Here is a 17,657-nt window from a genome sequence, read left to right as displayed (position 1 = left end):
GCGGAAAACAGCGCTACAGCCCATTATGGCGAATCAGTGCTCTGCACTTCCAACACCTTTCACCTTGAGTGGAAAGGCTTTAATTTTTTTATGTGCCTTTACTGTAGCTCGTTACAAAATAAGTCTCCTCTTTTTTTACGGGTACAGGCTTTGCAGTTGTATTTAATTAATAGCGAGCAGGTCTCAAACTCTGGGTATTTTTTTAACCACAAGATAGCCTTCTAGGTAGGCTAAACTGAATTTGTCAAGCCTGTATTTGTGGTTGCACTGTGTGATTTTGATTGTGTAGCCTCTCATTTTTCTAAGTAGCAAAATTATCACCGATTGGAGAATGAGAATGAATGTTAGGGCCAAATTGTGGTTTTTGTTTTGGTTCCAGCTTGCTGCCGGCTCCCAAAGGCCCGTTCCTCTTTTATGCGCGCTCAATAGATGGTACCAGCCGTGTTAAACGAGATGCCAAGTTCGGTGCGTTGTGTTCTAAATATCGCGAAGCTGAGGTCTTTTTGAGCTGACAGGCATCCTAACAGCCAAGGCATGCCTAAAGCTAGCCCTTGCTGCACGAAATTTCCCACAGCCATGCTAGGTGCTTCTACTGTACATTCCTTCTTTGCATCTGCATGTCGTAAACCTTTTTTTTTTAAGTGGTTGAATGGAAATGTTGTCGACTTGTTCCTGCCACTGTGGTCTTTGAACAGAGGTGTCGCTGTTTTGTTTCTGTGTTTGACAGACCGATCGCTAAGGGCCAGTCTTGGCAGAAGCAAACATTATTCGTGTGAGAGGGATTTGCTTTGGGTGTTTATGCCGCATCTACCATATGGCAGCTAACACAATGTGTATCGCGGAAGTTTAGTGGTCAGATGTGGAGCGGGTTGCAGTGAAATCATGGCTACCTGCTGTAGGGCAAGCAGGCGTTAGTTACCTCTGTTGGAGTGTTGAAAGTGTGCACCTGCCATTGTCACGTGAGCCTCGGGCTTGTCCAAATGCCGCAAAAGACGTCTTGCTCGTCTGGTCAAAGACAAAGCGTTGGGCGTGCGACTTGTTCTGTAACAAAGCCATGCTGGGAAATGAGTGTGTAGCAAACTGAAACAGTGGCTGTTTTTGTAAGTGCTTGTTAGCGTGGAACAGCTTTTCGGTGGGTTGGTCCCATGCAAGAGCGCGTGTCGCCAGTTATCGCTGCTGCAACTAGGTCATTAGTGAGCAACGCCACGTCTTCCCTTGCATTTGCAAACCATTGGCTACCATTGTTTGGCATATTGGGGTGAATTAGCATAAAGTTCCTGCCCCGCTAATGCAGCTTGGTGCCGTGTTTGTTTTAAGTGCAGAGCACTTTAGGGGCTTGCCTTGTCGTCCTTGTCGCCGTAACTCGCTCGCTGTAACGCTGTCACACTGTCTAGCGACTGCCGGAATCGGGCGGCGCAGCGAGATAATGGACCCAAGTAGAGCCCTACAGCGTACCGTAATGGCATCCCACAGTGGCTTCGAAAACCGAGCAATTTATATAGTAATAACCGTTCGAAACTCCTGAACCCCTGGCACTTGTCATACATCTCCCCATTGTTTAGAGCAAAGAAAACTGCAGGTACATTTGAGGCAAAATATGTGTGTATACCCAGTAGCCCCCGCGTCCATTTAGTTAGGAACGCCTGTTGGGTAGGTTTTTACGATAGTAAGCGAAAAAAGGGGCCGCCAAAAACGGCACGTTCCAAACTGCGCAGACAGGCGCTGGCATATGCGAGATGAAAGCAAGCACAAAAAGAACAGAACTCCCGCTCGCACTGTTCTAGGCAGGGGGCGCTCGAGCACTGCGAAGGCGGGAAATTTGAATTTCATTGGACAAACCTCTGTCCCATTCATCAAGAGAGGAGTGGGACAAGTCGGCGAAGAACGTGATGGGTGGTAGCAGTGAGCGGATAATGGCCCCACAGCCCATTATGGCGAATTGCTGCTCTGCACTTCCGACAGCTTTCAGGTTGAGTGGAACGGCTGCAATTTTTGTCTACTATTTTGGAGACATTAAAAAAAGGGGGTTTCATTTTATTTTTTTCTTAACTTCACTACAAGCAGCTATTGATGACAGCAAAGTAAAGCTGAAGATTCAACTGCATTGGACTAACCTGCTAGAAAGCTGTGCCTTGTTAGTTTGTTAGACTTTGCAACTGCAGTATGTTTAGAAGTGTAACAGGCTTAGGCTGTGCGTTTCTTGTTGGTCCGTTGCTGGGTGCCAATTTTGTTTATTTATCGCAACTTCCCAACAAACTCTATAAATCGGCATGTGTAAAAACTCTGAGGAGCTGTCCGCAACATTACGAGAGCGTTTTAGAATGTAACCGAAGTACAAAGCCGTAAACATCTTTATCATTAATCCACACCGCCTCGGTGGAAAGTGACTCTAGGCATGTTGCAACCAAGGTTTCAGCCCGGCAGCTATTTAAAGCCGGCCATGAAGAAGCTAAAAAGAAAGAAAGAAAAAAAGAAAGAGACAGGAATGTTCTTTGCCTACCATCAATAGGAGAAGGACAAAATGGAGAAAATTGTGCAGTGCCTTTGCTGCAGATTGCTGAACAAAGAGGAGGTCGCACTGCCACTTGAGCCTCCTTTGTGGAAGGGTTGAAATGCCTACAAGCCAGCGATGGTGTATCTCTACCCCGATCCAGTGTTGACGGGGCATCTTTGGTGCTGTGCACCCCTTACTCTGGCACCCAGTTGCAGACGAGTCCAGTAGTCCGTTGTTGGTCGTGAAGTTCTGGGTCTTAGAAGCTGTGTAGGCTGAGGAGAGCAGTTTACTGTGCGTATGTGTGTTAACAGCATTTTATACACAACGTTCTAGTTACTAAGAGTTGCACAGGTATTTGACTGAATGGTAAGAGTGGGGTGTTCCTCGTTGAAAGTGTTACCACGACACCAGAAATTCACCCTTATCTTAATCCTCAGTGCGCTTCGAACAAGCTCACTTTGTTACGACTTGGCTTTATTGACTACAGGGGCCTGCAAGATTTACTAATCCGCCTTGCTGTAAATGTGTGGGGCTAGCTTCCGATACGAATTGGAATTTTTTCAGGGTCGTGTCTTTGATTCAACAAAGGCTGCAAGATAAATGTTCCCTCGTTTAAAATTTTCGGTGGTGTCTTCTTCAAGAGACTGGCTGGCACTACTTCTTTTTAACTGAATCTCGTTTCTGTCTAGTGACACGATGAAACTTAATAAGCAGTGACGAGGAATGGCCGCCACTACGGCTGAATGCAGCGACTGCAGACATATTAACCTTGTTCCTATACTTGCACCTAGCAGTGCGCCAGTTATATCCCAATAATGAGAGAAATGGCTGGTTCAAATTTATCTGGGGCAGTTTTAATTCCACCAGTAGTCCTGTTTAGACTGTGTGCATGTGTGTTTGCTTTTAACAGAATGTGGGCAGGATGAAATCAACCTCAGGAAACCACTTAGTATCATTTTTGGAATTTCCTTCTCACAGATTTTGGGCTTAGGGAGAAGAATAAAAGAAAAATGAAAGGAGAGCTAACAGATTGTGTAGTTTCACTTAGCCGTGCACTTTTCGCAGGTTGAGAAATCACCAGGGCATTCGACTGCAAGGGAGAATGAGTCATTCCAGCTGCGTTTTTTTTTTCTTCCAATTTTGTATAAACAATGCATTCATTGTTTGCGCTGACTATTCTGTATAACCAGCCATTTGTGGTTGAACAGATATTACTCGGGGGGATGCATTGTTATTTTTGCAGTGGTATATCAATATATTTTGCACGATTTCTTCCATGTTTTGGGTGCGCGTTCTTAGACCAGCTGTACCATTTGCAGTTACATTCACGCAGCGCCATCAAGCTGAATAAATTTGGATTCAAAACAGGTTGGCAGGCATTCCCAAGCCACAAAAACAGATTGCAGCTTACTCCTTTACAGTGCAGCGTTTTTTTTTTTTTTTTTTCTTTCAAAAATTTTGTGTGCATCAATTTAGTCATAACAATTTATGTAGAACTCAGTTTTGCATTCTTTTGTATTTTTATTTCTTCCCTAAGTGTTTGCTCTGCCGTGCTCTTGTCGCACTAGTGTTGAGCTTTTGTACCGTGCGCATTTCCCGTCCGAGTGTTAGTTACCTCTTGTAAATATGGGACTCTCTGTGCGTCAAACACAGCTTGGATTAGCAGAAGGCTCTTATCTGTCAATTTATGTCACGAAAACTTTTTTTTTTTTTTTCGTACCATTGCGTGTGAACATGTACGTTGGATGGCTTTTGTTCAGCATCTCGCGTGAGCAGTTTCGTATGAAATTCAATCTGCTGCTTCTACATTATGAATTGCTGGTACGAGTAGGCACATGTTTTGTGGCGAACATGTCTTGTTTTCAACCATGCCTTTTTATAGGTAATGGCTGCTGCTTTCTCTGTAACCTTTCGCCTGTGGCGGTTTCTTTCAAGGGCTCAGAGAACGTGCCCTCTGTTGTTTATTACTGAGCTGCTGTCAGATGTCTACATTTTTCATAACGCTTCGTCAAATGTTTTGTTTTGTTCATAAGAATGTTATAGCTGTTAGCTCCCTCATAGCAAGAAATGTTTCTGCCTTTCTCATTACACGATGTTCCTGTATTGCTCATATGAACACATTGCTGACATTCTATTTTGACGTGCCTCATTCCCTCAGTCTTTTTTTTTTTTAAGCATTATTTGATGCGGGCATAGCTGGCTGTGTTTCGGTTTAATTTTTTCGGCATATTGCGGTTTGCTTTCCACATTTGGAACAGCCAAATTTTGCTGGGATTCGAAAAGTGGAGTTCAAAAATTATCAAGAGAGTTCTCCGTTGACTTTGAGGAGGAGGAAAAGACTGAAGTCAAAGCTGGGAGAAAATTGTAGGCGTAGTAATTCACTTCAATCCTGCCTACCTGCGTGAGGTCATTGCATCACTTTTGTTTTCGCGAGGGTGATTTTGACAATTTCCGTTTAGTTTCAATTGGCCTCGCCTATTATTCTGTGTGCTTGTGTTTCGTTTGAAGGAAAGAAAAAGTATTTTTGCTAATATATGACTTCGAGTTAATCTTCCTTTTCTGTTTGCGGGACCATTTTGACTGCGGCGGTTATTTTGCCTCTGTATGTTCTTGCCTTCCAAAACCAGCTTCTTGTCGAGCGTGCATAGAGAGGATTAAGTACGCCCTTCGGTGCTTTCTCGTTGTTTTCCCAACCGCAACGCAGAGGTGTGTGTGAGCGTCTGTACATCGCTTCTAGAGACTTATTGAGTAGATTTTGTTGCATGGTGTTCTCCACTACAGGCACGTTGCGGGACGAAAGGGTGACATCTGCCCTGTACTGTTCACAAGGACATTATGGAGGTGTAAACGTCTTCATTTTGTTACTTTTTGTATATTTATAGGACGACGAGAGAACTACGTACACAATGCCGAGAAGTAGTCTGTGTGTGCTTCTTGAAAGCCTTTTTGTAATGAGTAATGAATAAAGATCACGTTAATTACAGTGCGTTTTGCTCGACTCGTACCTTGCGCGAGCCTGTTGTCCGGACTGGTTTGGCAATGGGCCTCGTTACATCATTCACCTCGACCTTGCCTGGAAAGCAGCTGGCAATATCTTAAATTTTGGAGCGTGCTAGATTTGTGGAAACGAAAGCGTTTGTTAGTGCACTTACCTTCACGCTTCTTCGGTGAACTGAGTGTATTTTACTGCAATGACACCGTGTACATCATCTTCTTTGTGCACTTTTTAGCTTAAACGGCAGGGAAGCACCGCATCTCGGTTGTGAGATCATCAAACCCTTCAGGCACCCTCAACTTGGGACATGCCGAAACTCCATTTGTGCTCCTTGTGGTGTAACACATAGATGCTGGAAAATGTATGGCGGTCGGGTTGTGTCAGCAGTTGAATTGGAGTGGGCACGTAAAAGTGATCTTGTGTGCGATTGGGCACTCGAGTGCTCTCCATCTAAATAGACATTTTGGTTGGGCTGGCCTGTTCTGTTGTGAAGCAAGCAGGATGTTTTGCTTTTTCAGGACGATGTAGCCTAGAGCAACTCTTCTATAGCTCATACCAAAAGCTGCATGCAGCACTGTGGAGGCTACGTTGTTGTCAATAGAGCGCCCACTGAGGGGCGCCTAATTCACCGTGAAGGGGGTTTTGAAAGGGCCTTTCAGCCTCCCCTCTCGGCAGGTGGAACCGCAAAGCCCCTTCGCCTATTCTCGCTTTCCTTCGCGGAGCCTATACTGACAACAATCTAGCCTCCGCAGTGCTGCATGCAGCTTGTGGTACGAACTATAGTGGCTCTAATGTAGTCAATATATTTCTAAACTGTGCATAACAAAACTAACTCGCCTTTGTAGTGGAGTGAGAGAAGCTTTTAATTAATGGAACCAGTGGAAGTCAGCCCTGCTAATGGCAGGGCTTGCCAATTCCAGTGCATTGAAGAACAAACGAGTGAGCAATGTGCAGGGAATGAGTGGGAACAGAAAAAAGCAGAGAAAGAAAACTCTCTCGTACATGTGCAGCAGGTATTTGTTTTGTGTAAGCTATGCTAAGACTACGCATATTACAAGTTTTTTACCTGCAAGCTTCAACAAGCGCCATTCGGAGAACATGGAAGAAAGTTGACCAATGAGTGAAAATCCTACGCCTGGAAAAGATACACAACATTATACCTGGAAATGTTTATTTCTATTCCTGCAAATTGTTGAAATGATGACCATGGAAGGAGTTTTGGTCCTGCATCAAGTGGAGGTACTCTACTGAAGCAACAAACCACTAGCAGAGGTTGTGTTTGTCCAAGTCATCACATAAGGCAATCAGAGTTCAACGTGGTGATGTGGAAGGTTGCGTGGGTAGGCGATTTATTGTCGGTATAGCTTGCAATGCACGAAAGGTGACGGAAGGAAGGACATGATCGAGGCAGGTGCTTGTCTTGCGACCTTCCTTTTGTCCTCGTCGTTTGCACTGTCTGTCATCTCGACAATCAGAGTGCACTTTATGGAGCCAAAAATACAACTGCTCATTTTCAATGTAGGGTTAGGAATGCACAGAGAGACGTATGACCCTTGTCTGCATATTCCAAAAGTAAAAAATTCGGCAAACACACTTAAAACTGCATATGTGTAGGGATGCAAAAGCCAAGAAATGGTGCCAGAGCACTACCGTAGTGAAAACTGCACAGCTCTTATTGCAGCAGTCAGATTCTCTCGCCACTTATTGTGGGTGGGTGTGTTGGAATTACGGGTGGGTACGTCAATGTCGTAGATAGAGAGAGAAACAGATAATTAGCGTTTAATTGAGCACATGGTGGTCGTTGAGCCATCACGCAATGGAGTGGTTTCACCTTGGTGCACGCACCCTTGGCTGCAGCCCTTGCACGGTTGAGCAGAGTGATCTGGTCAGTGCAATAGGAGCTAATCAGCAGATCTTAACCACTGCTCGGGGAAAGGGTTGGGATCGGGGGTGAGTGATAGTGTGTTTTCTGAACATAAATGGCAAATTGGCTGGGATCTTCTGATAGCTGCTATCATCATCATCACTTGCCAATCGCCCTGAGTAAGTATGTGTCCATCCCACGGTGGTCCATCCGAAAGATGAAGTATCATGGTAGCTGCATAGAACCAGCACAAGCACGTGACGTAGCAGTGAATTAAAGTTGGCTTGCCATTAAAGTTTAGCAGGGGGGAGCCATACATATGGATTCGCATTCAATGCGCCTAAACAGGTCAGGTGTGCTCCAAAAGCCGTGTTCTATGAGGCGTTGGTATAGAGTAGTGGTGACGTAACTTGAGGTGAGTACGTCCGTCGCGCGCTTCGTCGGGTTCGAGTTTACGTCCTCTCACGTTTTGTGACGTCATTTTGTGTGGGTGGTTTTTTTCTGTCATCCGCTGATCACAACGCCGGGTATTTCGCCTCATGGGGCTCATAACATGCTTTCACACAATGCCAAATAAACTTGCGTAAAATCGGATGGCTGGTTGGTACCAAAAATCAATGGCGCGTACCCACTCTGGGGATTGGCCAAGTAGGAAATGTGTTGCAAACGCGCTTTTTTTTTCTTCTTTCCATGCCTTTATTCAGTCCATGAGAATGCGCCCTAATTTCGAAACGAAAAGCGCGAACTACGACCACCGCAGAGATATCAGGACTCTAGTTTATTTGTGTTTTGATTTTCTGTGGTTGACTGAAGTTTGCGCGGTTTACCCTTTTGTATCAACTCTGCCCAGCAGCAAGTCATTAATTTCGAACTTTTTTTGCTGGATCACCGGCTTTTAGGTCTGCCAGTCACATTGCGGCCGATTTACTGGATCGATAAAAGCGTCAGTTATTATAAGCTTCAGATGTAGTGATAATTCCCTGGCTTTTCATTGAAAGTGCGGAAAGTTCAACAGCTACGAAAAACGTGAAACGCGCTCCACTGTATCCAGCCAGAAAGTGGGCTTCCCCTGGCAACATTGTCCACAGTCGCTGCGTCGCCATTTTGCGACGAAGCTGGAAGTTCCATTCGGTGCCTAGCTCAAATTTCGTCCGAATCGGACGATTGGGGGATACCGACGTCCCCCATTCTTGGTGATTCAGCGCCCGTCAACGTCCGCCCTCCTTTTTAAATTACCACTGGACTTCCCAAAGTAGACAAGTTTTATTCTCCGGTGTGTCAATATGCAGCTCTTCTGAATTGTTTCGGCCATGAAGACCCAGGTAGCTGTCGCCACTCCTCTTGGAGTCGCCGCCGCTTCTTCCCGCGCTGCTGCCGTCGACGATCGCCGCGTCGTCGCCCATGCTAGAACCCCCAGCGATGGACAAGAAAAATTCTGCCCGCTCGTCGTCCGCTCCCAAGGGGAACGCCAACACTGAGAAGAACAAACAAGGTAGTAGTAGGCTCTGCTGCTCGCACTCGTGCCTCGCCACGGGTGGTGGCTTATCGTGCGACCCGTAACTGCGCAGTAGTAGCGTTTGTTGTTCAGCCGTTTCTCCTCTTTCAATTTTAGCACGCGTCGACCTGTAGCGCGGTAAAGTGGTGTCGGTTCGGATCATCTTGACGTTGACCTCTCGCTGGTTCCTTGCCATGTTTTTGGGGTGCCGCTTGCGCAACGCGCCGTAGGCCTATCTTGTGTCTGTTTTCCCTGAGATTTTGGTTTCGGTTCCGAGATCAGCCGACCTCTTCCGTCAGCTGATTCGCGTAATTCACGCTGCGGCAATTCTGCGCAGTGATGTGAGCCTACTGTTCACGTGTGTCAGATTTGTTTTATTTTTCAGCGTCGTGTTTTGAGGTTACTGTAGAGAAGTGTATTTCAGCAATTCACGCGCGTTGCCTCGATCGCGACAACATAGCGACCGTTACTCTCAGCCGGATAACAGCTCACCTGCGTACAGCTCACCTGCGTACGTGATATGCGCTTCGTTAGTTTAGTATAACTGAGATTCCATATGCATGCGGGATGACGCTGCAGTTTTCACGGCTGTCGCCGTGCCTTAAGTCTACGATTAGGTGCCGCTGTTGCGTGAAGTTTGCTGCGAGTATGCTATCTTTAGCTGCCGTTCAGAGGTAAGACGTCAGCGTAAAAAAAAAAAAAAAAAAAAAAAAAAAAAAAAAAAAAACTAGAATGCAAAGAAAATTTGTAAAAAACGGACGAACTTGTGGCTATGTAGTTTTGCGCAGATAACAGAAACTTGCAGGCATAGCCAGCAAACGGCTACTGTAAGGTTGTCAAAGTGTATCCAATGGTGCTTTGAACCATCCCAATACATACATCACAACCCCAAGAGACCTAAATCTGTAGATTTACCACAAGGCCCGGTAATTTCACCCCCATGAAAACAGGCCAGCAAACATAATATAAAGAGAGGCGAGTGTACTAACGAAGATAAAATGGGAAGAGGAAACAATGACGGATTTCTCACTCGATCATTTCATATGCATTACATGTTAACCAATATGGCCTAATGGAATATCGCTTAAATGAATGCAATATGGCTTAAAGGAATAACTTGAAGTGTTTGCAACACAGCACTGTGTGTGTGTGCGCCCTCCTGTCCTGTTTTTTTTTTTTTTTTTGTGCTGTTTATCACTCAGTTAAGGGGGTCCTGATTGGAGTGGTTAGCATTTTCCAATTGGCTTCCCAGATTAGTGTCTAAAATGTGCTGAACGTTTTGTAATGCGTATCAGGAGCCAAAATGAGATTTCTCGGGACACATACCGTTTATGTACTATCGTGATACATTGAACTATGAACAACGGGGTGCATGACTTTCAGTATATTCCGTGCATCCTGGCGATGAGCCGCGTATGCGCAGTACGAACCAGTTACGAGAGTTCGTGTCCAACCTTGGTATGGAAAGACCATTGTTTTGCATGTGAGCATTTTATTTATCTTCGCACCGCATTCGGCACTCGCTCATGCGGGCATTATGTTTGTCGCTGCACTGAGTGAAAACGGCGCATACAACTATATTCTTTTTTTTTTTTACTTCATGCCGAGCGCTCAACAGACGATAGTCTTTCCATACCAAGGTTGGACATGAACTCTCGTAACTGGTTCGTACTGCGCATACACGGCTCATCGCCGGGATGCACGGAATGTACTAAAAACCACACACTGCGTTCGCATTTAAATGTATCACAATGGTACATTTCTGCCTTTCGCCACAGCAGCCATGCTTTTTTTTATCCACAATAATCCAACTCGTTTCAAATGAACCTCACCTTGACTGATATTGTGCCACATTAATCTGTATGATGATAACCTAAACAGATCTTAATCCACCTTAATCCTACCTCGCTATCATATTATACCACATTAATTCCTACGATGATACACCTAAATACATCTTAATCCACCTTAATCCTACCTCGCTGAAGGTTACTGTCAATCAATAATAAATCACAATTTATATTAAATAATCTTAATTCTCTGAACACATCATAATCCAACCTTACTAATCATTGCTATCAATCATAATTATTAGCGCATCATTACCTGCTATTCCCCTGCATTATATTCATAAATTTACGTGCACAAGGCTAACCCGGGCAGGGCGCCAGGTTAGTGCAGTGGAAACGCTTGTCCTGCTCCAAAAAATGGGGTGAAAAGTCCCACGCGAATGCGAATGTCTTTGTTATTTCCTCTTTATAGTGTGGCAGCCATATCGGCGCCATTCGTGTTGACGCCGCCGGCAACCACTTCTCGTTTTTAATAACATCTAAGGCTTTTGGCTGAAATACCCCAAGGGCCCTTTAGGAGGCAAGGGGGGAGAGGAGGAGTGAAGCGTTACACAGATTACTTGTGTGATAATGTATCGTAAAATAGTGGGAGGACATAGGCTGGGGCTTAAGGAGTGGGTCAAATGTCATTCGTAGTGGGGAAACCCCAGAAAAGCTGTCTTCACCGGAGCCATTGTATTCTTGATGAGTGTATAGTTTTTTTTGTTTTGCTTCAGACGAAAGTTTTTAAATGACCCATTGAGCAACAAAGCTTGTGTCCAGTGCCTGTCACAGAAATGGCGCCTTTGAAAGTTTCCCGTACCATGAGGCGTTCTGCACCTTGAGCCTAAACTCTTCAGTAGCACGAGGAGGCCTTTTCGAAAGCATTTAATAGCATGAGGCATTCCACACTCGGGCTTAAACTTGGCAGTGATGAGAAATAGTCATTCACTCCAGCGTACCCCAGGTGAAGGGTGCAGAAGAATAAGTGACTAGACAAGCAGCCAAATTTACCACTGTTGCCTACTCTTTGATTACGTACACATCTAAGCCATCCGAAAGCATTTGTGCGTACCGCAAAGCAAACTGTCTCAAGCGGCAAGATTACAAAGCCCCTCAACAATGCAAGGTAGAAGCAAGGTGTCTCAGGTGTTCAACTGGACATTCGTGCTTCTATATTCACATCCCATGTGAAGTGCTTAAGACTTTTTCGTACTCATGCCTGACTACGTGGGCTGCTAGCAAACGCAAGGCGCATCCCGGATGTGTGTATGAGACTCCTGATGTAGACGAGGCTGTGAGGTTTCTTGGCTGGGTTACACGCTGTGAAGATTCATTTAGCACCTTGTAGGCACATGACGTGGAGGAATGGAACTTGGGAGAACAGGATGAGAATGGGCTCAGCATTGCAAACTGCTTAATCCTGTAATGCCCAATGTATCATAAAAGATACGCCATCTCTCAGATTTTTCTACTCGCCCCTGGGCCTCTCGACCGCCGAGAAATGCCCACTAATATCATTTCTGATACTTCCTAAGCGTTTTTAAAAAATCTGTAGCTTGATAACTTGCCGCATTGAGTCCCAAATGCAGTTTGCAAGATGGATTCCTCCGTCGTAAGCATTCCCGGTGGGTCTGCACCTACATTCAATGGGTGTATGATACACTCTTTTTACCGGGTATATGATACATTATATACCCACTTTATATGTAGGTATACATATGATATACCTACATGAAAATTGGTATATGCTATATTATATACCTACATTATCTATGTAGGTATATATATGTTTACTCTTTACGCATTTATGATACTATGTAATTTTGAAACCCTGGGAGAAAAAATTTTTTTCTTCGCATTTTTTTATTGTTTTAGTCACAAACTACAAAGTTACAAAGCATTAGAATTTTTTATATTGTTTTTTATTGGTTGGACATTACAGGGTTAAAGAAGGAAGCACAGCGCAAAACAAAAAGCAAGGGTTGAAAGTTCTCTACTGCGAGTTCAAATGAGGGGGAAACATGAATGTTCTCGCAGCTTCACTGTTGTGGTTGCCACTCAGCGATGTGTGTGGTGGGCTGTCGTCGGTCCAGGTTGCGTCGGAACGTTGGCCACTGAGAAGTAGAAGGTACGACTCAGACGAGGCAGCAGAGGCAGCACCATGCTCTGCGGGTAGGGTGCGGTGTCAGTTTTTCTTGGGCTGTTTTGTCTTGGACTGTAAGGTGTAGATTCGAGCCGGTCGCCGTGTCTCAAACCATCGGTAGACCCCTACGGGAACTCTGGGCCCGTCTCCGATCCTTGGCAGCTCGTACCAGCACCCAAAGTCCTCTGGTTCTGCAACCAGCCACCTCCTGAACTGCGTTCCAGTCTGCTCCTTGAGCACGTCCGCATTCTGTTGTTCTTGCGGCCACTCTCTTGTGGTCATCTTCTTGAAGCACTCTTCTGATCAATCTTCACATGTGCATATTTAATAGAAAAAGGACATTCGAAAGTGCTCTTTCTGTTGGAATGTGCTCCCCACTGATATGACGACAATCTCGTTGACGATGTAGGGATAAATATGTATAATGGATCGCCGACATGTTGAACCTTTACAACCTGTGTGTGAACAAGTCAATGCTTCCTGTAGAATGGGGTAAAATCAATATGTTGAAAGCTGGTGTAGGAAGAAAGCACATTGCAAAGCAGTTTGATGCCGGTATGGTAGTTGTTGCGGCAGCTGGAAATGTTGTGCAATGTTTTCTCTTCTGTCGTCTGTTACAGCTACTACAGTAGTAGAATAGTGAAACTGCACAATGCAACATGAATAACAACAAATTTACTAAAACTTTAACTCGCTATAGTTTTCCGTGGACACTTTTTAGTAGTATGTAACATGTAGATGCGCTCTAGTAATTAGAGGCCTGCACCAGGAACTTGTGACGAAAGTTCTTTTTTCATTTTATAAGGTGGTTTGTGGCCCTCTGACAGGAGGGACAAAACATCATGTCGCACAGCTGTAATCCTAGCCACAATGCTAGCTACTCCAGCATTCCCCAGCTGTGCGTGGGTAAACGTGCGACTGTGTCAGACTTGGTGGACACTGAAGAACCCTGGGGTCCCAAATTAAACCAAAGTGCTCCGCAGAGTCTGTTCCAAGGGAATTTGTACATCCAGGGCAGTTTTATAGCACTAGTAATAGCCGTGACAGTTTCGTAATGCCATTTTCATTGGTGGCTGAGGCCCCTGATGAAAGTGGCTCACACAACCGGCATTGCCCTGCCGCATCGGTTGGAATGATCCGGTGTAAATTGGTCTTGATGATTTTCCTGGATGCGGTGTAAGTTGCGTTCTGTTACTAGCAGTCTGTGCCGAATTCCACCGTGTGATGCACCAAGATTGGCCCCCCCCTTTTTTTTTCTATATGCGGTGCAGCTTTCTCAAGTCAGCTGTGAGTAGTATGAACATAGGTGGGACTGGAGGTGGTAGTAGAAATAGTAGTCCAGGAGGGGGATGGTCTTCCGCATGCTTTGCCCCCGTTACCCGGCAGTTCCCGCGTCCAGCACAGAAAGGTTCTGCACAGGGATGTGTTTGTGTGGGTATGGACGCACGTGTGGTTTACACCCCTTCCCCCCTTCCTGCCGTCGTTGCAGATGGTTCGGGCAAGCAGCAGCAGCAGCAGCAGTGGCCCGGTGGGGGCCGGGGGGGAAAGTGGGGGCAGGGGGGCGAGGGGGGCCGTCGACCGGCACCCCAGCGCAACCGGACCACTCCGGACAAGAGGCCCCAGCCCAAGGGGCAGCCACCACCGCCCCCGCAGGCCCCACAGCACCACGCACAGGGACAACGCAGTCAGGTGAGGGGGACGCTGCTTCCGTTTGCTGGCTTGCTTGCTTGCTTTGACGGCCACTGTCACTTCTTATTGATCTCTTGTCGCAGTTTGTGTTGTAGCATTAGCTTTTATCGTGGCCACGTGAACGACATGTTGAGCTCACCGCCAGCAGAGCATCCACTGTCGCAGGTCAAAGTGGCAGATGCCTGAGCGAGTATTTTTGCTTATCATCCACTAACTGCCCCCACAAAATGTTATCAGCGGACGTGTACGGGAGAAGCTGCAGAGATAAGAGGAAACAATGAGGCTTGTTTACAATAGCGAGGGCTTTGTCTCCAACCCGGGTGAGCTGACCTTGAAGGAATGACCAACTTTCCGTGCACTTGCCGAGAGTAGCAAACGTGGCATTGTTGCTCTGTCAAGCCTTCTCTTGTGAGAGTAGGAGAGCAAGAGAGTGTTGAGCAGTGCAATGCAAAACAAGTCAATGGTTTAGCATAACGTGAGGCGCAGTCCATGGCCGAAATCAGTGATTGGATTTGTTTTGTGAAGGAGCAATTCACGTCATATACAAGGGCTGCCTCCATTGTGGACATTATCGACTGGTTACTCAATAGTGTCTCTGGCAGTGTTCATAGTCCTTGCCTATGTTATGTAAGGTGTAATGCACTTGCCGAGGCTCCTAATCCAAAGGCTCTTAACTTAATGTGACGTGATGCTCTTCAAGCATCTTTCTATTTTTGGGTCAAATTAGCATTGATAAGTCTCCTTACCCCTTCACTCCCTCCATCCCACAGAATCACTAAATATCTGAAATAATTTCTGCATTGGCATAGAATTTAGAAACAAATTAAGCGAAGTATTGTCAGTGATTTTTCTGTATTTTCATAAAATTGATTTTTCGGAAGCTGTCTATGGTACCAGACATTTTTATTATTGCAGCATTGCGTAATACAGGAGAATCCCTGTAAAATAAAAGGGCAGTCTCGTATGTATTTGCACATTACTGTTGTAGAGTTGCACCCTGTCTGCTGGAGGTCAGTGATATACAGTGAAAATAAATTGTTTGTATAATACATTACAAACATAATAGGCCTCAAAACTGATCCCTGTGGAATACCACAAGTTGTGCTACTGTATGTAGAATGGTAATTATCTATTACTACTTCGCTTGATTTTATATAAAACCTAGGTGGCAAAAAATTTAAGGAGGTTGCCAACTGTGCCATGTTGTTCCAAATAATTTTTGAGATTGAATGATCAGTACGACAAGACGCTTTGTGATTCAGAACACCAGCAATAGCCAACTGATCTTTGTGAAGAGTGCTGTTTGTAATTTGAGCAAGGGTTACAATGGTTGTAGGTATGGTAGTCCTGTTTGGAACAAAGCTGTGCTGCTGCGGACAAATTCTGTATTTTCATGGAGGTGTTTTTTTTTTTTTTTCCGTTGCCAAATTTTTCTAAAATGGTATGAATTGCACTTAATACAGACATTGTTCTGTAACTGTTTGGGTTGGTTTGATCACGATATTAATAAATATCCCCTTTGCGTTCTAGTGACCTCCGACCTTCTCAGCATAACTTTATTTGGTTATACGAGTTTGTAACGTTAGTTTTACATAAGTATCTCATGGTTCAAGGTCACAGTGCAAAGAGGCCATGCTGCATTGTCGCGTGTCCCCGTACAACCTTCTGCACCCACCCTCCCAGTGAGAAAGAAGCTTCTCTCCCCTTTAAACCTTACTCGTACTCACTGTGCTCACTTGTACTCTTCATTTCATAGAATAAGCCCGCCTTGGCTTCCTAGTGACGAGGTGGTTTCTTCCACGTTTTCACCACATCTTGATGCCATTTCCTTGTTTCCACAATGTTTGCATGCATGGACTTTGTCCATAATCATTGGGTGGTGGCGCTGGGGGTATTTCTGATATGCATGTACATACCCGTCGTGGTGGCTCAGTGGCTAAGGCGTTGTGCTGCTGATCCCAAGGATGCGGGTTCAATCCCGGCCGCGGTGGCAGCTTTCCTGATGGAGGCGAAAAGCGAAAACATCCATGTGTCGAGATTTCGGCGTCACCAGGTGGTCGAAATTAATCCGAAGCCTTCTGCTATGGCGTACCTCATAGACCAGGATTAGCTTCAGCACGTTAAAGCCCAAAATTGAGATGCCTGTACGTGCATGTAAAAGCGTGCTAAGCGAGCGTTCTGCTGGGTTCCCCGTTGACCACCCTGCCCTGTGGTGGTGGCGGCGTGCAGGTAGCACGCCGCCTGCAGGACGACAGCGTCGAAGAAGCGCTGCGCAAGGGCAACCGTAAGGTGAACCTGAATCACCTGCTCAAGTTCACTCTGGCACCCCGGGAGAGCGACCACCACCAGAGCCACCACTGGTCTGCCCATCACTACCGCACCGGTCGCTCGCACCCCGTCAAGCACTCCAAGGAGCAGTTCCTGCAGGCCAAGTGAGTCGGCCTCATCTAGGAGAGATTCGAAGCAGTGTGTGCGTGCGTGTGCGTGTGTGTACGTTATGATCTTTCACAGCCTTCCCTTGAGGGCTCGGATTGTTTTCTCGGAGGACCCACACGGTGATAAGTGGCAAGGATGTATGTTGTGGACAAGGCTGCACAAATGGCATAGCACCTTTTATTGCCTGGGAGGCAGACGTTCTGCTGCTGATTTTTCACAATGTTTGTGAGGGCAGCTGCTTTGATAAGTGAAAGGGCTTTCATGGTGGTGTCTACTCTGCTGTGGTGAATGCGAAACAATTAGTGGTCCCTTTAATCTGTTTTTCTTCAACCAATCAAGACTAAGTAAAAGAAGAAAAAGCATACAGCTACATTGTGGCTGCTCATTTTGAAGGTCCCAGTAATGAAGAATATCTTTGGGGTTTGTAACTTGCCCAACCACCCTGCTTCACCAAGACACAACGCGGAGAATGGCAAGGACATTTCCTGCAAAAGGTGTGAGATGCCCCACCTGTTGTTCAGAGGTATTGGAGATCAGTGTTGCACAATACTGAGTACAAAAGGTCACTGGTATGACTCCCTGCTGCAGTGGCTGTTTTTCTAGTGGAGGCTAGAGGCAGAAATTCTCCAAAAGACTCTAGGGTGGTTAGTCCGAGTTAAACTGTAGCCATTCCTTGTAGTGGAACTCACAAAAGCACTTGTAGCTTTGG

At 45.7% G+C, this 17,657-nt stretch overlaps 1 protein-coding gene across 1 annotated transcript in view; it reads left to right on the top strand.

Moving 5' to 3' along the window:
- The first annotated feature begins 8,428 nt into the window (after positions 1–8,428).
- LOC144147238 (E3 ubiquitin-protein ligase RNF10) overlaps positions 8,429–17,657 on the top strand; it is a 40,825-nt gene continuing 31,596 nt past the window's right edge. Inside the window, exons 1-3 of the mRNA XM_077679315.1 lie at positions 8,429–8,845; positions 14,313–14,512; positions 16,742–16,944. Coding sequence (XP_077535441.1) covers positions 8,755–8,845; positions 14,313–14,512; positions 16,742–16,944 — 494 coding nt within the window. The 5' untranslated portion in view covers positions 8,429–8,754. The remainder of the gene's footprint in view (positions 8,846–14,312; positions 14,513–16,741; positions 16,945–17,657) is intronic.

This window comes from Haemaphysalis longicornis, unplaced genomic scaffold (assembly GCF_048455015.1).
Source record: "Haemaphysalis longicornis isolate Haplotype H1 unplaced genomic scaffold, Haemaphysalis longicornis Haplotype H1 scaffold_7, whole genome shotgun sequence".
NCBI classification, from domain to species: Eukaryota; Metazoa; Arthropoda; class Arachnida; order Ixodida; family Ixodidae; genus Haemaphysalis; species Haemaphysalis longicornis.
This window is presented reverse-complemented; position numbering and strand designations above follow the sequence as displayed.